The sequence below is a fragment of the Loxodonta africana genome, chromosome 6, assembly GCF_030014295.1.
Source record: "Loxodonta africana isolate mLoxAfr1 chromosome 6, mLoxAfr1.hap2, whole genome shotgun sequence".
NCBI classification, from domain to species: Eukaryota; Metazoa; Chordata; class Mammalia; order Proboscidea; family Elephantidae; genus Loxodonta; species Loxodonta africana.
In genome coordinates this window covers 57,301,966-57,323,346 of record NC_087347.1, presented here as the reverse complement: position 1 = coordinate 57,323,346, position 21,381 = coordinate 57,301,966, and the positions used below count along the sequence as shown (strand labels likewise).

The 21,381-nt window shown below is 38.3% G+C and overlaps 1 protein-coding gene and 1 long non-coding RNA gene across 3 annotated transcripts in view; one reads left to right on the top strand and one right to left on the bottom strand.

Moving 5' to 3' along the window:
- The window catches only part of LOC111749429 (uncharacterized), a 44,753-nt gene extending 38,998 nt beyond the window's left edge, over positions 1-5,755 (bottom strand). The window contains exon 1 of the long non-coding RNA XR_010322270.1: positions 888-5,755. This is a non-coding gene — a long non-coding RNA (uncharacterized LOC111749429). The remainder of the gene's footprint in view (positions 1-887) is intronic.
- An 84-nt stretch (positions 5,756-5,839) lies between these two features.
- WDR75 (WD repeat domain 75) overlaps positions 5,840-21,381 on the top strand; it is a 39,159-nt gene continuing 23,617 nt past the window's right edge. For both annotated transcript variants that reach the window (XM_064286905.1, XM_003406173.4), the window contains exons 1-6: positions 5,840-6,141; positions 13,464-13,593; positions 15,998-16,063; positions 17,050-17,140; positions 17,938-18,062; positions 20,495-20,565. In XM_064286905.1, coding sequence (XP_064142975.1) covers positions 6,056-6,141; positions 13,464-13,593; positions 15,998-16,063; positions 17,050-17,140; positions 17,938-18,062; positions 20,495-20,565 — 569 coding nt within the window. In that variant the 5' untranslated portion in view covers positions 5,840-6,055. The remainder of the gene's footprint in view (positions 6,142-13,463; positions 13,594-15,997; positions 16,064-17,049; positions 17,141-17,937; positions 18,063-20,494; positions 20,566-21,381) is intronic.

Sequence of the window (21,381 nt, the reverse complement as noted above, 5' to 3'; positions counted from 1 at the left end):
TGGTTAGCAGCTGTAGCACTTAACCACTACTCCACCAGTGTTTCCCTGTAAAAACTATAGCCTTGAAAACCCTATGGGGCCGTTCTACTCTGTCCTACAGAGTTTGACTCGACAGCAACAGATTTGGGTTTGGTTGGTTTTTATGTTCTAGTTTGATTTACATTTCAACTTTCATTATTTAGAGGAATTTATTTTTAATTTTCTAATGGAAAATTTGGTTTTGTTTCCTACATTGTTCTTTTGGTAATCTTTCTGATTTTAAATTTCTAATTTCATTGACTTTTTTTTTGTAGTCAGTAAACATTTTTTAAATAATCTTTATGGTTTAAACGATGGTCTGTTTTTGTGAATATTCCACGTGTGTTTAGGGAAAAAAGTATTTTGTCTGTTAGATATATATGCAAATTAGATTTGGTTAACTGTGTTATTGAAATGCTCTACATCTCCACTCTCTGTATCTTTGTCTTGCCTATGGCTTTTTAAAACATATGTACCTGGCTGATTTTTCTAGCCCAATCCAAGCCTATTTGTATTTTAATAGAATATTTTAGACTCTGCACTTCTTAAAATCGTTTTGTTTCCAACATTAATTTTTAATATTGGTCTTTTAATTCTTTATATTCAAACACAGACATAATTAATCATAAACATGCCTTTTTAAATGTAGCATCTTTTTAATTTTCTTTTTCTGCTTGCTCCCAACCCCAACCCTATTACATTCATTAACAGCCTAGTCTTTAGCAATTCACATCTTTTTAATACTCACAGAATCCTTCATAGATTAAATACATATACCAATACAAAGAATTCTCATTTTACCATTTTTATGAAAATAGGATCATATTATACACATTTGTCTGCAACTTGCTTTTTTCACTCAATAGTACCTCAGGAAACTTTTGAGTCTTCTGAAATTTTGAGTCTTCTGAAATGGTTCTAATTCATTCTCCATAATGGCTGTAGAAGATCCCATGGAGTGGACTATTCACCAATTCATCTATTGACGGCCATTCATTTATTTTTTTTGCCAATATGAACAAGGCTGTAATCAATATCCATTTATATATGTTATTACGACCCTTATATAAGAATGTTATGCTAATCCCTATGGGAAAGATTCCCAATGTCAGATTGTCAGGTCAAAATGTATATAACGTTACCACAAAAGAAAAAAGACCAGACTTACTGGTCTGACAGAAACTAGAGACACCCCAAGAGTATGGCCCCAGGGCACCCTTATAGGTCAGTAATTAAGTCACTCCTGTCGTTCACCCTTCAGCCAAAGATTAGACAGGCCCATAAAACAAAACAAAACTAAAGGGGCACGCCAGCCCAGGGGCAAGGACAAGAGGGCAAGAGGGACCAGGAAAGCTGGTAACGTGGAACCTAAGTTTGTGAGAAGGGGAGAGCGTTGACATGTTGTGGGGTTGGCAAACAATGTCATAAAACAATATGTGTATTGTTTAAGAGAATCTAGTATGCTCTGTAAACCTTCACCTAAAACAAAATAAAAAGAATTTTTTTTATATACGTAGATGAGGTTTTACTTTTTAACATACGTGGCCAGAGCATATTTGTAGAGTTAGGCACACTCCTTTCTCCTACATTTTACCCTCCTCCCTAATCTCCTATCCAAGAATATTCAGGAAACATATTGATTGCCTAGAAATATCTCAATTTGCATGGGATTCTTAAGTTCCATTGGAAAAAAATTTATTCCTACCCACAGTTGGGTTCAGATATAGATACTTATCTGATGGAATGACTCAAAATGAGGGGTATGGAACAAAGGAGGCAAGGCTGAAAGAAGATTTGACTGCAACACTGAGAGAAAAATTCCCGACTGAAAAAGATTTTGGGGCCTGAGAGGTAGGAGAAGAGTGGTTCCCAGTACTGTTGCAGGCTGCTCCTGATCACACCTCTACTCAATCTCTAAGAATGCTTGTGTGGTAAAATGAAAACACTGCATTGCTACAGGCTCATATAATGCTATAGGAATGGCTGAAAAAAACAGGAAAAGGCTGTCCCCGTTGGATGAAAGGACAGAAAAACATCACTAGAGCAGCAGTGATTTAGAACAAGAGGGCCCAAAAAAAACATTGCCATCGAGTCAATTCTGACTCATAGTGACCCCGTAGGACAGAGTAGAACTGCCCCATAGAGTTTCCAAGGAGCGCCTGGTGGATTCGAACTGCTAACTTTTTGGTTAGCAGCCACAGCACTTAACCACTATGCCACCAGGGTTTCCGAACAAGAAGGCAGTGACTTGGAATTTTTCCTATTCTGGTCGTAGTACTGGATCACTCAAATTTTAAAACTTCAGATCTGTTCCAGTTTCCCTTCATTGGCCATAACTGAACCAGTTCGAACTACTTTGAAGCCCTGTCACAGCCTTATTGAGGAAAAAAAAAAACTCTTTTACACACAGTTTTATCACATATCATTTCTGAGCATACGTAAAAATACACCTTGGGGATACAACTGCCATAAAGTACTTATTAAGGGTCAGGTACTTAATAGTGATTTGCATAAGTTGATATACATGGGGTACGGCTTGAAAGTCATTAAAATTTGTTTGTTTGTTTGTAGATTTATGAAGTCATTGCCTAGCCTCTCAAATTGAGATCTGAGGGTCTGAAGATTTAATTAGAACCCCCAAATCAGAGGCTTTCTTTGCTCCAATAAAGCACCAGAAATTTGTCAAGGATGCTCCGCTTCCCTTCTCAACAGATAAGCCAAATTTTTCTTACTCTCTTCTGTGGAATGCTTAGAGAAGGATCTGATAGTTTAACAGCATATGCAGAGAAAGTGTCTAGCTATCTTTTAAAATCCTCAGTGTTACTGTAATTCTTTCCGCTCCTCAAAATACTTTAGAAGATTTTGTTGGAGTTTTAGTCAACAAAGTGCCAATCAACAAAGACTGATATAGGATATATAAATGCCAGTACATAAAAGAAAAATATGAGACTTAAGAAGCAAAATTCATTATTTGGAATACTTGACAATTCTTGACACAGCAAAACTCCCACACTACAATCTAAAATTTTAAATTGGATTGCCCATCCCTTGCCACGTTTTAATTCTTGCTCATTGATGCAATGTTTATAGGCAATTTCTCTTTCCTTACACCATTTCTTCAGATACTGAAAGTCTTTTTTCCTTCTGATTTCTTCTTAATTATAATACTTTCTCTCTTTATGGATTTCCTTCCAAACTTGAGACTTAAAAACTAAGTTACGTATTTCCCTTTTTTGGCTGCCATTAGTTATTCCTCCTGATTTCTCTAGTAACACATCTCAATTCCACAAATACCACCTCAAAATAAAAAATACAGATACCCTTAAGCTCAGCACCTTAAATCTCTCCTACGTAATGCTATCACAAACATTTACGTCTTGTAGCATTATTTCCAACTTTAAAAAAAAACAGAAATGACTAAATGACCATCTTTGAGAGAATGATTTAATAAGTTAAAGCATATTTACCCTGTGGAATATTATGAAGTCATTACAAGAAGATAGATCTGCATGTACTGAAGTGAAAGTATATACATGGAGCAAAAATAAAATGTAGAAGAATGTGTGGTACGTTCCATTGAAAAATAACTTTAAGGTATGTGTATATGTAGAAGTACTATCTGGAAAAGTATACACTGTTCTACACATGGGGGTATAGAACGGACTGGGACCGTTCAAATTATTCAGTTCTGTTTAATTATTTTACAGCAAATCTTTACTAACATTGAATTTAAAATATTTGTTTAACCTATGGGATGTAACTTTAACAAACACATATTCATCAGGTTAAACCTGAAGTAAATCAGTCTCTCCGGAGAAAACTATTCTCTCTCATGTTACCCTGTTTTCCTCAGCAATCTGTAATTTTCCTGTTTATTAAATATTATTATCATCTATCTCTCTTCTGTAGCAGGTAATACAGGGAGGGATCGCTTCTGTCTTGCATAGTATCTCACACATAGGAGGCTCTCAAGAACTATTTGCCTTCATACACAATGAAGAGGTTAGTGAATTTCAACATGTCAAGGAGTGAAATGTAAAGGCAGTGCTCCTCTTCCTGTCACACCGGCAGCGGCTCTTTGCCCTTAGGAGTGGCACAAGTCGGCCAGAGGGGATCAATAAATATTCACTGAATAAACGACTGAATAAAGATAGGGATTCTCTCATAATACATGGTTTGTGAAAATAATACACACAACATTATAAAAAAGAACTGGACCCTCCTCTATTGCTGGTGGAAATGTAGAATGGTATAGCTATTGTGGATAAGTCTGGCAGTTCCTCAAAAAGTTGAGTATACAGTTACCATATGATCAATAATCCTTTAGGTATATACTCAAAAGAAGTGACTAATGATTCCCCCACCCCTACCCACTGTGAATTAAAAACTACACCTCTATACCCCATGATGTCACCATCACTTGTAACAGATAACTAGAAACAGTTTTGGATCACAAATATAGAACAAAATTATAACATACCCTTAAATAAATGAAATAAAGCTAACAAAAAGGAATTCTTACCTTGAAGTTGTTTTCTTTTTGAAAAAATAGACAAGTAAAAGTCCCATACTGCTGCAACATATTCTCCCTAGTATTTCAAAGAGGAGATACTGTAACACAAAACTAGAGTCAAAACAATGAAGAGTACAGGCAGAAACCTGTACACCAATGTTCATTGCAGCATTTTTCACAATAGCCAAAAGGTAGAAACATACAAAATGTCCATCAAAAAATGAATGGATAAACCAAATGTGGTATATAAATGCAATGGAATACTACTCAGCCATAAAAAGAAGTCCTGATACATGCCATAACATGAATGAACCTTGAAAACATGTTGGGTGAAAAGTCACAAAAGGACAAATTGTATGATCTGATTTATATGAAATAACCAAATACATAGAAACTAAGGATTATTTGTGGTTACCAGGTGTGGAAAGAAGGGGAAGGAGGGAGAGTTTTTGCTTTGGGGGCATTGAGGTTATGCTAATGGTGGTGGAATGATTTGGAAATGTGCAGCTAGAATGGTTGCACGACTTGAAGAATGTAATCAATGTTACTGAATTATACATGCAGAAATTGCTGAGCTGGCAAATGATTCGTTATATATATTTTCACTACAATAATTCTAAAAGTGGGGGGGCAAGGAACTGGAGATACAGGCATAAAAAACATCCTCTGAGAGTACAGGGGTACCTAACCCACAGGTACGGGAGGAGGATGGAGGAGGGTAAAACCAAGGCAACACGTATTAAACAGCCCATAGCAAACTAGGGAGCACTAAACGGAGAACCTGGCCAGTGAGGCAGAATATCAGATCAGGATGGAGGAGGGTAAAACCAAGGCAACACGTATGAAACAGCCCATAGCAAACTAGGGAGCACTAAACGGAGAACCTGGCCAGTGAGGCCGAATATCAGATTTGCCCCAGTAGCTATACTGACGGGGAAGGAAAAGGATGCGATGCACTAGACTTTACAGTCGGAGGTTTTAGAAAGGCAAAAGCAAGGCACTCGGAGCTGTAGAGATTCTGTAGGAACGTATGTGGTGCTCAGAGGACGAGAACAAAGTAGCAGTTACCGAGAGGAACACAGAGCTGTGCAAGAAGTAGAAAACTACTTTCCCCACTCAAGAAAGCCAAACTCGCAGCCAAGAACCAGTCGGCACAAGACTATAGCATCATCTCCAAGCGACCGAATCGTAATTCAAGAAAGGCGAGGCTTACGGTGGGAGGAGAGGTCACGTGATTCACTATGCGCCACCTTTCCCTTGTAGCGGAACAATCTGTAGAGTTCGATTGACAAGGCCGGAGTGAGATGTATCTCTACTATAGCGTAGCCGTATATTATATACCCTGTGCGTTTTACGCTTTGTTTTTTCACAGGCGTCCTATTTTGACGTTGCCCAAACAAAAGATGGCGGCACGGGCGCCGGCTCCTACCATAGAGGCTCTGGCTAGAGAAGCCCTGTAAGAGTTTTGTTGCTCAGTATAGGAAGTTCGGGGCCAGTGATCGGGAAAACTGCGTCTGCGCGAAGATGGTGGAGGAGGCGAGTCTCCGCGTGGTTCGTTGTGGCGGCAGCGAGTTGAACTTTAGGAGAGCGGTTTTCTCTGCGGATTCTAAGTATGGGACCTTGTCGGCCCGGCTGTGGGGCGTAAATCCCGGGGGGGCGGGGAGGGGAGGCAGTGGGGAGAGAACTGTCAGAGTTGCGTCTCATGTCGCCTGCCTACGGATCGGGGCTCTGGGGAAGGGGCGCGTGAGCGGAGACCCCAGAGCACGCGCGAGGGAGCTGGTGCACTCTGAGAGTAGTCCTCTGGCACCACAGGCTTGGGTTCGATTCCCCGTCCCTGGACAGTTTGTCTGCTGGTAGATTGAGGTGTACAGGGGCGGGTCCACGTGTTCATTGGCTTGGCGTTGTGGTGTCTGAAATGTGGTCCGCTGCGCTTTCGGTACCACCAGGAGTATCTTTACTGTTTGGTATAGAATCGTGTCTTGGAATTATTGAACCTTTTAAAGATTCCGCTTTTCCTATACTTAACACCCCCCCCCCCAACATAAGGCACTTAGTCAACCTTTTTGCAGCTTTGTGTGAAAACTGATGGTAGACTCTGTGCAGGATAAAAAGTTAAACCCAAGTATTGCCTGAGTTTGAAACCCAGTTCTTACGCTGTGTGACTTTGACGAGTTTCTTAATCTGTCTCAGTTGTCTCTCTGTAAAATGGGGATAGTTAGTAACACATCTCATAGAGTTGTTTGAAGGATTAAATGCCTTAATACACGTAAAACTTGTAAAACGGTGCGTGGCACTTAATAGGTCAATGTATGTCAGCTACCATCGTCATTACTCCTACGTTATCATAATCTACAAGTGACACATTGTAATAAGTTTTTCAAATAATGTAAGAATATAATGGCACTAAGTACAGCCCTGTCTTAGAAGAGTGGGAATAGTATCTTAGGAAAGTTTGTATCCCCCACAGTATTTTGCATATGGGTGTATGGCAAATGTTGAATACACACATGACTGAAGGAGCTTTCATAAATTCCTTTCGAAATTTTAATAAGGAAAATTCAAATCCTTGGTCTTTAAGGTTAAAAAGGGCTTTGTTGATACTCATGAATCAGAGAAGGAAACTGAGGCTCTGAGAGTTTGCCAAAATTCTGCCGCTTTAGGCTAATACCCACTAATCCAGTTTCTTCTCCAGTGTACTGTTTCTACAACTTATTCCTTATGAGGTCTGTTGTGTGTTTCATTTGCAGGCCCTAAATTCACTTCTAATATTTGTCATACTTAACGATGTATAACATTATGAGATGTCAAGAACTAAGAGAATTCAAATATTACAATCTAATGAGGAAAAAGAAATACTGAGTAACAGATGTTTCATACAGTGGTACCGTGCAAGCAAATAAAAAGGGGAGAGTACTTCACACTGGGAAAATGGAGGTTTTTGAGGAGGTGACATTTAGGCTAGACCTAGAAGGGTAGGTGTTATTTGGACCAAGGGATGTGGATGGAAGGCATTCCAGGTGGGGGACAGCACAAGCAAGAAGGGTAGAACTAAAGACCAAACCTGTTGTCTTTGAGTCAGTTCAAACTCAGAGGCATATTTATATTGAACAGCCTGTGATGCAGTTAGCTAGTAGGAGTGGTCTCTGAAGAGAACTAATGGGAAGTGAAGTTGGAAAGAGAACTTGGAGACAGGTATTGGTTGTTGTTTGGTCCAAGGATGGTGTTTTGTTTTTTATTTGTTTTGTTTGTTTTTTATTCTCTAAGTAAAGGTAGGGATGTAACATGATTGTGTTTCTTCAAAAATATTAATCCAAAACTCATGTAGAAAACTATATAATATGTGTTGGAGAGTTGAGAGGTGGGTAGACTAGTATACTCAAGGTACAGCCATGGCCTAGAAGAAGGACTCACATAGTGAAAGTTTCCCATCAGTAGTAAGATCTTGGAAGACTGACAGGAGTTTCTCCCACCAGTGACATTGAGGGAGGGCATTCCAGCAAAGGGAAGAGCTTGGTTTGGAGTTGGGGAGGTCATACACGTATTATCAGTATAGTTGCAGCATATGGCATAGGGAAATGGTAGAATAAGAGTCTAGAAGAGTGAAAACCAGGGGTTAGAAGGCTAGTGCAGGCATCCAAACTAGAGTGACTTTGGCCTGAACTAAGATAACATCATTGCGGATGGAGGGAAGAGACAGGTTTTTGGAGTGATTTTGTGATTAGGATTAACAGGGAGAGATATTGAGGTCAGTTTGGGCCCTATTGAGTTTAAACTCCGAAAACCAAGCCCATTGCCATTGAGTCACTTCCAACTCGTAGTGACCCTGTAGGACAGAGTAGAACTACCCCTTAGGATTTCCAGGAAGTGGCTGGAGGATTCAAACTGCTGACCTTTTGGTTAGCAGCCGATCTCTTAACCTAGTCATAGGTAGTGGTCAAGTTGAAATTGAGGACTGAAGTTTGAGGAGTTTAGGGATACACATTTTTTTGTTGTTATGTATATACCCATTGCCATCGAGTCAATTCTGACTTACAGTGACCCTGTAAGAGAGTAGATCTGCCTCATAGGGTTTCCAAGGCTGTAATCTTTATGGAAGCAGACTGCCACATCTTTCTTACGCAGAGCAGCTGGTGGGTTTGAACCACTAACTGATTGACAGCTGAGTGCTTAACCACTGTGCCACCAGGGCTCCTGTTATCTACATAGAAGTAATTAATTAAAACCAGTTCTCTAGCAAATGAAACCAGTTGCCATCGAGTTGGCACTGACCTATGGTGACCCTCTGTGTGTTAGAGTAGAAATGTGCTCTATAGGGTTTTCAGTAGCTGATTTTTCTGAAGTAGATCACCAGGCCTTTCTTCCTGGAGCCTCTGGGTAGACTCCAACCTTTCAGTTAGCAGCCTCTTGCACTTACCAATTTGTACTACCCATGGACTCTTCTCACAGCTTAACAGGGTCATGGTGAACTCATCAAGGATTTTTTGAATGTCTGTTATCTAAAGTGCACCACAATGAGTTGGCTAGCTAAAGGAATAGGGTAGTTTTGTATTTTACCTCAAAGGAGCTTATCAAGAAAGCTGAAATAGTACACCAACAGAATTATGGAATTTAAGCAGCTTCATCTTGGTCACTAGGCCCTCTTGGAACTAGAACTAAAACTGTTTTGCCTATTTGACTGGGTTGTTGTGAGGTAAGTGGGGAGATGGGCGTGCAGGAAAGTACCTGGCATTCCCATACCGGACATTACTGATTCCCAGTCTAGTACCAATTCTGTCACATCCAACTGCATTGCACAGTGCTATGCATTGTAGCATTAGGGTTGCTTCAGTATGGACAACTGAAACAGTGGGTCATTCTTGCCTTTTAATTCCTAGACTGCCTTACTTTTTATGTTCCTAAATTACTGCAAGGTTAATTTCTCTGACTGCCCTCTTGCAGATCATTCTGGATACTGCTGCGATATAATTTCCCTAAAGTGTTGCTGTCATGGCATTACTACCCTAACACTTATTTCTAGTCTTGCTCAGAACTCTGTAACAGTTTTCTGTTGCCTTCCCATAACTACAAGTCTTCTGTCTGGCCTTCAGGGCCTTCCCTGATCTAGTTCAACTCTACTTATCCAAATGTGTTTCCTGCTGTTAGCCATTATGCACTCTGAACCGTGGTGCTCATGGGAATAGAGAGGAAGATCCAGCCAACTTAGAAACAATGCATCTCAATGCTTTGTTGCTTGTACATTCTTGATCTTCTTAGACAGTTTCCACACAGCCATCGTATTCCTGACCAGCTATAAGATACCATTGATTGTAAGATGTATCCTGATTTCTAAGATACTTGTGAAAAGTCAGGTATCTTAGAATTATAAAATAGGGTAGTAACAACCCCAGGCAGCATCAGAAGATTTACTCTTTCATTGTTTTGTAATAGTATTATTTTATTCAGTTAGTGTATAAGGCCAGGGGCCAACTACGGAACAGACCATCAATTGCTCATATGCAAGTTCAAGCTGAAACTGAAGAAAATCAGAGCAAGTCCACGAGAGCCAAAACATGACCATGAGTATATCCCACCTGAATTTAGAGACCATCTCAAGAAGAGATTTCACTCATTGAACGCTAGCGACCGCAGACCAGACATGTTGTGGAATGACATCAAGGACATCCATGAAGAAAGCAAGAGGTCACTCAAAAGACAGGAAAGAAAGAAAAGGCCAAGATGGATGTCAGAGGAGACTCTGAATCTTGCTCTTGAGCATCGAGCAGCTAAAGCAAAAGGAAGAATTGATGAAGTAAAAGAACTGAACAGAAGATTTCAAAGGGCCTCTTGAGAAGACAAAGTAAAGTATTATAATGACATGTGCAAAGAGCTGGAGATGGAAAACCAAAAGGGAAGAACACGCTCGGTGTTTCTCAAGCTGAAAGAATTGAAGAAAAAATTCAAGCCTCGAGTTGCAATGGTGAAGGATTCCATGGGGAAAATATTAAATGACACAGGCAGCATCAAAAGAAGATGGAAGGAATACACAGAGTCATTATACCAAAAAGCATTAGTTGATATTCAGCCATTTCAAGAGGTGGCATATGATCGGGAACCAATGGTACTGAGGGAAGAAGTACAAGCTGCTCTGAAGGCATTGGTGAAAAACAAGGCTCCAGGAATTGATGGAATATCAATTGAGATGTTTCAACAAACAGATGCAGTGCTGGAGGTGCTCACTCGTCTATGCCAAGAAATATGGAAGACAGCTTCCTGGTCAACTGACTGGAAGAGATCCATATTTATGCCTGTTCCCAAGAAAGGTGATCCAACCGAATGTGGAAATTATAGAACAATATCATTAATATCACACGCAAGTCAAATTTTGCTGAAGATCATTCAAAAACAGCTGCAGCAGTATATCGACAGGGAACTGCCAGAAACTCAGGTTGGTTTCAGAAGAGGACGTGGAACCAGGGGTATCATTGCTGATGTCAGATGGATCCTGGCTGAAAGCAGAGAATACCAGAAGGATGTTTACCTGTGTTTTATTGACTATGCAAAGGCATTCGACTGTGTGGATCATAACAAACTATGGATAACGCTGCGAAGAATGGGAATTCCGGAACACTTGTGCTCGTGAGGAACCTTTACATAGATCAAGGGGCAGTTGTACGGACAGAACAAAGGGATACTGATTGGTTTAAAGTCAGGAAGAGTGTGTGTCAGGGTTGTATTCTTTCACCATACCTATTTAATCTGTATGCTGAACAAGTAATCCGAGAAGCTGGACTATATGAAGAAGAACGGGGCATCAGGATTGGAAAAAGACTCATTAACAGCCTACGTTATGCAGATGACACAGCCTTGCTTGCTGAAAGTGAAGAAGACTTGAAGTACTTACTAATGAAGATCAAAGACCACAGCCTTCAGTATGGATTACACCTCAACATAAAGAAAACAAAAATCCTCGCAGCTGGACCAACATCATGATACATGGAGAAAAGACTGAAGTTGTCAAGGATTTCATTTTACTTGGATCCACAATCAACAGCCATGGAAGCAGCAGTCAGGAAATCAAAAGACGCATTGCATTGGGCAAATGTGCTGCAAAGGACCTCTTCAAAGTGTTGAAGAACAAAGATGTCACCATGAAGACTAAGGTGTGCCTGACCCAAGCCATGGTATTTTCAGTCGCATCATATGCATGTGAAAGCTGGACAGTGAATAAGGAAGACCGAAGAAGAGTTGATGCCTTTGAATTGTGGTGTTGGAGAAGAATATTGAATATACCATGGACTGCCAAAAGAACGAACAAATCTGTCTTGGAAGAAGTGTGGCCCGAATGCTTCTTAGAGGCAAGGATGGCGAGACTGCGTCTTACATATTTTGGACATGTTGTCAGGAGGAACCAGTCCCTGGAGAAGGACATCACGCTTGGCAGAGTACAGGGTCAGCGGAAAAGCGGAAGACCCTCAACGAGGTGGATTGACACAGTGGCTGCAACAATGAGCTCAAGCATAACAATGATTGTAAGGATGGCACAGGACTGGGCAGTGTTTGGTTTTGTTGTGCATAGGGTCGCCATGAGTTGGAACCGACTCGATGGCACCTAACAACAACAACAGTGTATAAAACCCTTGATGATTGGGCAAATTCTTTTCAACAAACTCAATTGGGTATTGGGAATCAAAGAAAAATATGATCTCTCTTATAGGAGCTTATAGCCAATTAAGAAAAGTGGATATATAGATATATATGTAAACAAGCAATTTCAACGTGGTATGAAAAGTATTAGGGTAAAGTTATGCACATGATGCTTTGGGAGCACAGAGAAAAGGTCCAGCTTCGCTGAGGAGTCTGATTTATACCTTCTACGGTATATGACAAAAGCGTTCACCAGAGTAGGCACTGAGCAAACGTTTTTTGTTTAAATAACTAGAAGTCTTATATTTCTGGACTTTGTCCTGTGGTTATATCCATTATGAAAATGTTGTTGGGTGCCGTCAAGTTGGTTCTGACTCATAGCGACCTTATGTACGCAGAAGAAAACATTCCCTGGTCCTGCGCCATTCTCACAACTGTTGCTATGTTTGAGCCCATTGTTGTAGCCACTGTGTGAGTCCATCTCATTAAGGGTCTTCCTCTTTTTCGCTGACCCTCTACTTTACCAAGTATGATATCCTTCTCCAGAATCTGGTCCCTCTTAATAACATGTCCAAAATGCGTAAGATAAAGTCTTGCCATCCTCACTTCTAAGGACTATTCTAGCTATACTCTTCAAAGACAGATTTGTCCGTTCTTCTGGCAATGCGTGGTATATTCAATATTCTTTGCCAACACCATAATTCAAAGGCATCAGTTATAAAAATAGCCAAACAAATATTACCCCAACTTATCTACTTTGAATACTTCAGCAGCCTCTGCTATGTGGAAGAAAGCCACAAACCCAGAAACACCAAAGCAAACCAGCAGTTTAGCAACAAGAAGAAGAACTGTCATGAAGTCTTTGTTTCTTGCTACAAAAGAGACCTGGACCTCCCCTGTTGAAGCAGAGCCTTTGACTTAGCATTTGTTAGCTGGTGTCTCTAATAAGTGATGAGTTGGAGGACCGTGGAAGACACTGCTGTTAGGAACAGAGCCACTGAAAAGTAATAATTGATACTAACTAAGTGAGCACATAGCACAGTGTCTGCATCCATGTGGTGAACAGAAAACTTGGTTAAGTTGGCTGTTTTCACAGGATGATTCTGTACAGCCTGTACCCAAAGGAACAGGGCAGAGACTGGCTTCCTTAATCTGCTCTTCTGAGTTAATGAACTAATCAGCCTTACAATCATCCCCATAGCCTAAAACAGCACACAAATATGAATAAAGAGTTCTTAAACCTCTTTATGTTTTATTATGGACAAAAACATTATAGTGTATGTGAAACTTATTTTTCTCTTATTTTCAGGTATATCTTCTGTGTCTCCGGGGACTTCATTAAAGTTTATAGCACAGCTACAGAAGAATGTGTACACATATTGCACGGGCACAGTGATCTGGTCACCGGAATCCAGCTCAACCCCAACAACCACCTACAGGTGTCAAACTTTGAGTTAAACTTGGCTGGTAAACTTTTCAGGCCGTGAGCAGGGAATTAGCCCTGTTGATTCCTGATTCAGGATATTTTTCGTTTTTAAAATAGGGTCACACCTAGAACTTCTTTGCCACGATATATTCTGTGACCCATTTGTCCCACAAGATGCTAATAAGTATTATTTGAAAGAAGGGATCCTTGTCTGTATGAGTTTCTGAAATTCAGGGTTAAGAATAGTTAAATGGATTTAGTAATTGTAGGACTTCTCTGGTGCCTTCATATGAATTGTGAATATCCAAAAGTGATGTATGGGCAGTCCCCAGGTTACGAACATCCAACTTACGGACAACTGGTACTTAACAACGGACTGCCATAAAGCCTATTGTATTAAAACCTTGAATTAAACACAGTGGTTTGTAATAACGAACACACACACTACTTTGTGACACTCATGAAAGCATTGCACGGTTTAGGAGTGTTTCTTAAGCACTCTATACATTTAGAAAGGTAAAATATACACTACACACTAAAACAAACATTTGACTGACTGATGCTAAATAAGAACTGTATATACCTTTTCCAACTTACCTACACTTTTGACTTAAAAACAATGGATTTCATTCATAATCTGGGGACTGCCCGTCTGTAGTACTTGGTGTTTCTCAAACTTATTTGACCTCTGTATTCTTTGATTTCTTCAGAGTAGCTTGAGAGATTAGTAATGGAACACATTTCAGAAAATGTTGGCCTAGAGCTATTAACATGGTGGATCTGTCCTTTTAAAGTTGAGGCTCTTCAGGGTTAATGTGGATGGTACCTAATCTTAAGGCAGGTGTCTAGAAAAGAAGAAGGGCTTCTTTAGTTGGTGCATCTTTAGTTAGTGAATCAGGACAAACTTCAGAATCTAGTTTTGTCCGTATCTCCCCATACCCCTCTAGAAGCAGTCCTTGTATCTCAGAATTCAAGAATAGTGAAATAGATTTCTGTTCTTAAGTTTTAGCAAAGCTACAAAAGAGTTTTCTCTGTAATTTTTTGCTCTTGCTCTTGTTTTTGACCAACTTCCATTTTTCTGGATTACCAGTCTCGGCCAACCTAGAAGGTAGTACTTAAGAATGGATTTACCTTGCATTATCTGAGGGGAAGTAGGACATAAATTGACACTAAGTTTTTCCTTCTAAAATTAAATAAACTACTCTTGAAAATCAACTCACTTGATTGAAACTCAATTAACTCTTGTACAGGCCCTAAGTACCCGTTTTGTCTTTGCTGTCTCCTGAGGGTTTGACAGAACCCTCATAGCAAAAGTATCCTGTCGTTAAAACTGAAATTTGTGAAGTCTCTGTTACCAAGTTTTATAGCAAAACAAAAACCTCATATACGCATTGCATGAAAGATCTGTTTCATTTGACTGAAAGTTAAAATTAGAGGAGAGCAATTGTAATGGATAAGTTTGGTTGAGGTGGTGGTGGGAGCAGAGGCTGTGGACCTAACCGTTGTGCATTAACCATTGTCTTGATAGTGGTTATATGTTTGACTTGTGTCTTACTGATTCATGTTTATTATTCTTACGTTATACGTAGTAACTATAATATTATATTTTCTACTTAATATAATTATTTGGGTAAATATTTTCTTACTCCAACATTTTTTGTTTCTATTTTCTGAAGCCATGTTCCCATTTGTATAGATCATAAAACTGTCACTTTTTTTCAAAGAGCTTAAAATTTTTCATAAATATTTTGAGCAAAGTGTTTTCACAATACAAACAACAACAAAATCTAGAATGGCTTTAATAAAACTAAATCCACTGGGACAAAATTATAAATATGTGTTAGTGAGGCTTTCTGGTACTACCAAAGTATGGTGCATGGAACAGTGCCACGAGCTGTTGGTTATCGGCCTTGATGAGATAAGTATAGAATGAGTGTCCTGAACTTTGTAACACTTTGATTTTGCCACAGCATGCAAGCACATAATAATGTCTGTTGTATTTTACAAAAGTCTTGGTCCTTGATGGATTAGAAATTAAGTTATTTTAAAAAGTTCCTTCTCTGATAATTTGAGAAGCACTTCTTTAGTGCCAATAAAAAGGAACTGGGTTTGTGAGAGAAGTAGCAACAATTTGAATGATTTTCATAACTCATTGCCTTACCATTTCCATCCTGAAGAAAGAGCCTTGGCTTTTTTTTCTCCTCAGTTTTAGTTAAAAACTTGAAATTGATGAATCTGCTTTCGCCAGAGGGTTATGAGAGATTGTTTATTTTACCGAAATGAGTCTCTACCTCGTTAAAGCTGACAATAAATTAATAAACAGAAAATGTCTTCTATAGCAGCATTAAATTTTTCATTTGATATCTTATTGGATTTCTATTTTATTAACCAACTTTGTTTTATTTTTGCCCTTTTAGTTATATTCTTGTTCCTTTGATGGCACAATTAAGCTGTGGGACTATATAGATGGCATTTTGATAAAGGTACGTGGATTGATCTTCAGTTTTCCTTATGTGAAAAGGAATGGCAGCACACTTTAATGACAGACACATTGTTTCCTTCTGCAGTGTCTAATCTTTAGATATCCTTCCTAAGAAAGTTGTGAAATTCAAGCACCATAAAAGAACAATTTTAAACTTCTCACTAAAAGAAGGCTTAATAAAACTGGAAGAAAATATCCGCAAGGGATACTATATGTAGTATATTAAAAAACTCCTAAAAATCAATAGCAAAAAACTAATAACCTACTAGAAAAATGAGCATAGGATTTGAATATATAATCAGCAGAAGAAAATAGAAATCGCCAGTAAACCTGAAGAGATGCTTAACTAAAGAAATGTAAATTAAAACAAATGACATAGCTTGTGTTCTGTCAGATTAGACAAATTGCAGGTTGAAAAAAACGTAGTGATTAAATAAAAAAAAAAAAAAGCCACTAGGTAAATCCCTTTCATACACAATCAGTGGGAGTAAAACTGAAAATGAGTAAGTACCTACCCTTTTCTTCAGCAATCTCACTTAGAAGAATCTCTCATTAAAATAATGGCATGTATGTAGTCCCTGCAACATTGGTTATGGTAGGAAGAGAAATTTAATATAACCTTGATGTCAGCTGGTAGGGGACTGGTTAAAATTACGACGCATTCTTTCAGTATAATACTACTTGTTGTTACATGCTGTCAAGTCGGTTCTGATTCATAATGACCCTATAGGACAGAGTATAATTGCCTCATAGGGTTTCCAAGGAGCAATACTATAGTTAAAAAGAATCAGATAGATCTATATGTATTAACCTTGAAAGGTTATTCAGTAAATATGTATTGAGTGTCTTATAGATCAGGCACTGATTTGGTATAGGGGATACAACAGTGAGCAACACAGATAAAAATCCCTGCCCTTAGGGAACATAATGCTTTATGGGGAGACAGGGTAACAAGCAATAATCAAGATGATGATTTTTGTCTTTCAGACTTTCATAGTTGGACATAAACTTCATGCCCTCTTTACTGTTGCCCACACTGAGGATTCTGTCTTTGTAACAATAAATAAAGAAAAACCAGGTATAATATAATTAATTTATTTTTTATTTTTGTCACTGAATAGATAGATTTTGAAGGTACAACTAACAATTTGCTGATGATTCGATGTGGGATTTGAGAATAGTCAAAGATTTGGTCTAAGCAGCTAGGTAAAGGATGGTGTCATTTACTACAAAGGGCAGTGTTGAGGAAAGGCTAAGTTTAGAGAGAAAAATCAAAAATTAAAAGTTTGGGCATGTAAGTTTTGATATGAGTGAGAACACTGGAAGAATCAGTAGTTTAGAGGACAGGAAAAATAGTTCAGTGTGTTACAGAATTTTCTATTCACTGTAAAGTCAAAGAAGGTGAGGTAGCATGGTAATACAGAGTTATTTCTGCTTGAGAAACTTTTTTAAAGGATGTAAAGAGAGGAGCATGTCGATACTATGGAAAAGGAGATTTATCAGTAAATGTTGTGGGAAGCCCAACATTTCTGAAAGTTCTCTCAGGTGGTTTGTTGCTTTTGGCTGTTCAGTTACCAGTATTCATATTTCATCTCCATTTTAATGCACAGCTTAGTACTTTGGAATGTAGAATGTACCAGTAAGATACAAGTTGCTTTCTATATATGTTTAGGGTATGTATGTATGTATATGAGTTGTAGAAATAAACTTCTATTTAAAACAAGTATATTCAAGCAGAGAGCCCAGTTTGGAGGCACTTTTTAAGACATGGCATTAAATGAATTCTAGAGTACTGATAACAGTTTCGTATGAATATATGTATGTTTTTACTTTCTCTAAAGAAGCTTTGTATTAATAATAGCTTCCTTTGGCTAGATACATTTCAGCTGGTTTCAGTGAAGCTACCAAAATCATCAAGCCAGGAAATAAAAGCCAAGGAGATATCCTTTGTTTTGGATTATATAAACCAGTCACCTAAGTGCATAGCCTTTGGAAATAAGGTAAGTTTTGTTTTGTTGGTTTTCATTTTTTGTATATAAAATCTTTTCCTGCAGTCTATCCTCTGAGCATAGTATTTAAATTGTTTTAGTATTGCCTTCATTTACTGTATTTTTTGTTAGCAACTAAAAAAGTCTGTTTCAGTGCTTTAACATGTATTTATGGTATAGATTTTCTTGAACCATCCTAATTTTTTATATTCTAGCCTATTGTACCTATAAACCCTCTAATTTCCCCCCTTCAAAAAATAGCGTTTTGGCATTTGTGCAGTATTTTTCAGCTTGTCCCACGTAAAAGCCACTCTTTTTATTTTAGACTATGTCTTTAGAAAAAATAGCCACTTTATCCAGAGTTAAGATGCCCATTATAGAAAATTTGGGGATTACAGAAAAATATAGTGAGGAAATAAAATCCATAATATCACCAATGATAATATTTGAGAAATCTCCTTCTAGTCTTTTTCTTAAAACCCAAGTCAATGATGTATAGCAACCCTATAGGACAGAGCAGAAGTGTCCGATAGTTGTCTCCAAGGCTGAAATCTTTACGGAAGCAGACTGCAGCATCTTTCTCCCACAGAGTGGCTGGTGGAGTCCAACCACCGACCTTTTGGTTAGCAGCCGAGCTCTTAACCACTGTACTACCAGGGCCCCTTAGTCTTTTTCTTACACGTATATAAAATAACTTTTCCAAACTGAATTAGAATCTGAAGACTTTTTTCTGATTTTTTTCCCATTTAAAATTACAACATAAGCGTATACTTAAATGTTCTTCAGAGATAATAACTGTGTAGTGCTCCATTATATGAGCATACTGTGATTTATTTAGCCATCCTCTATCATCGCTTACCATTTTTAAATCAAGTATGAACAAAACCCCAGAGTATCATTGTGGTGCCATGTGTTTAGCCTTAAGTTTTATGGCATTATTTGGCTTTGTTTTAGAAAGAGTTAATTTCTCAGAGTAGAGAAAAATCTTGAACATTATTAACATTTAAACGTTATTACTATTCTTCAACATAGTAGCCATCACGTAAGTACAAATTAAAACCACCGTGAGGTAACACGTCACATACACTAGAACAGCTAAAATTAAAAAGACAGATAATATCAATATTGGCAAAGGTGTGGAGCAACATAAAATCTACCTTCCCATGACCCAGCAATTCCACTCCTAGGTAGGGAAATAAAAACACACGCACAGAATGACTTACACAAGAATGATTATTATTCCTGATACCTCCAAAATGAGAATAATCACATGTTGATCAAGAGAATAAACAAATTATGATATACATTTATTCAGTGGAATGCTGCTCAACAATAAAAAGGAACTAACGACGATACATACAGTAGGATGGATGAGTCTCAAAAATACAATGTTGAGCTAAAGAATCCAGACACAGAAGAGTGTATATTATGTCACTGTGTTCATACGAAGTTCTAGACAGGGCAGAAAATAAGCTATAGTGATGGTAATAGTTGCAGGAGACAGTGCAATGGGTAACAGCGGGAAAGGGACACAAGGGAATGTTCAGAGGTGAAAGAAATGTTCTAAATCATGATCATAGTGATGGCTGTATGGGTATGCATATATGTCAGAAATTGCATTTTATTGTATATACATTATGCCTTAATGGAATTTTTTTTTTTCTATTTAAAGCTAGAGAGTCTAGGTTAGGATTTAGGACCAAAGCTGATCTTTTTATTTTCTGTCATTATCTTAAAAGTACATTATCCTTTCTATAGCTAAAGTGTATCATTTATAGTAATATATTCTTAATCTGCCAAACCAAATTATTGGTACTGTGTTAACTTTTGTGATGAGAATATTTCTTAAAGAGTACAGGCAGTCCCCAGGTAATGAACAAAATTCATTCCTGAACCTGTGTTTAAGTTGAATTTGTAGGTAAGTTGCAACAGATACGTGTGATTTCTTATTTAGTGTCAGTTGGCCAAATGTATGTCTTAGTATATAGTATATATTTTACATTTCTATGCATATAAAGGAGCCCTGGTGGTGCAGTGGTTAAGAGCTCAGCTGCTAACCAAACGGTCTGCAGTTGGAATCCACCAGCCATTCCTTGGAAACCCTGTGAGGCAGTTCTCCTCAGTCCTATAGGGTCGTTATGAGTCAGAATCGACTCGACAGTGAGTTTTTTTTGTTTTTGTTTTTTAATGCATATAAAACACTTAAGAAACTTCCATTCAAACCGCACAGTGTTTTCACGAGCATCACAAAGTAATGTGTGCATTTGTTATTACGAACCATTGTATTTAACTCCAATTTTTAATATAATAGGCTTTACGGCAGTCCATTCTTAGGTATGAGTTGTCCCTAGGTCAGACATTTGTAACTCACGGACTGTCTTTACCATTTATTGTATTGAATCCAGTTTTGTGAGTGTTACAGTATCTTCTCTTTGAAATCCTAGGGAGAATATGTTGCAGCAGTACGGGACTTTTACTTGTCTGTTTATTTTTTCAAAAAGAAAACAACATCAAGGTAAGAATTCCTTTTTGTCAGCTTTATTTTATTTATTTAAGGGTGTGTTATAATTTTGTTCCGTACTTATGATCCAAAACCATCTCCAATTTCATGTTGCTAGTGATGGTGACACAATGAGGTGTAGAGGTGTAGTTTTTAATCCACAGTCAGTAGGGTGCGGGAATCATTAGTCACGAAAAGCTAGGGAACCTTTTGCAGACAAAAGCCCCTGTGCAGCTAGATTCTGGTGTGCATACTTAGTGCCAAAATTGGATGTAGTTTGAAAAGCCTTCTCCAGGTACTTCTAATATTCATTTTATGGATATAGGAAGTAATACAGGCCTTCAAATACCTGTTTAAAATGAGAGAAATTTAGTCCATTTGAACCCCACTGCACCTCAAATTACATTTAAAATGGGGATACTAGCTGCCTAGTAGAGTTGTGAGGATGAATAAGGTAGACATATAAAGAGACTAGTGTTAAGCATTGAGTAGTCACTCTTTAAGTGACATTGTCCTCTCTTCCCTATTACTCTGCCAAGATGGACATTTGTTTTTCTTTGTGGTACATTAAGGATTCTGACTTCCTCGGAGCCAGTACATTGTCAAATACTCAGTATAAGAATAGAAAATAGGCTAGATATATAATAGCAGTAGATTCATGCCTTTGGGTCTATCCCTTAGACATATTAGCCAGTTGTCTCAGGTATAGTTTCTTAGGCTTACCCGTACCTCATGATACAGTGTACTTCAGCAAGATATTTGAACAAGTGTTACCTATCCCAAAAAGCCATTAAAAGCACTACCTTTTTTTTTAAATGTCAGTGGCCTCCT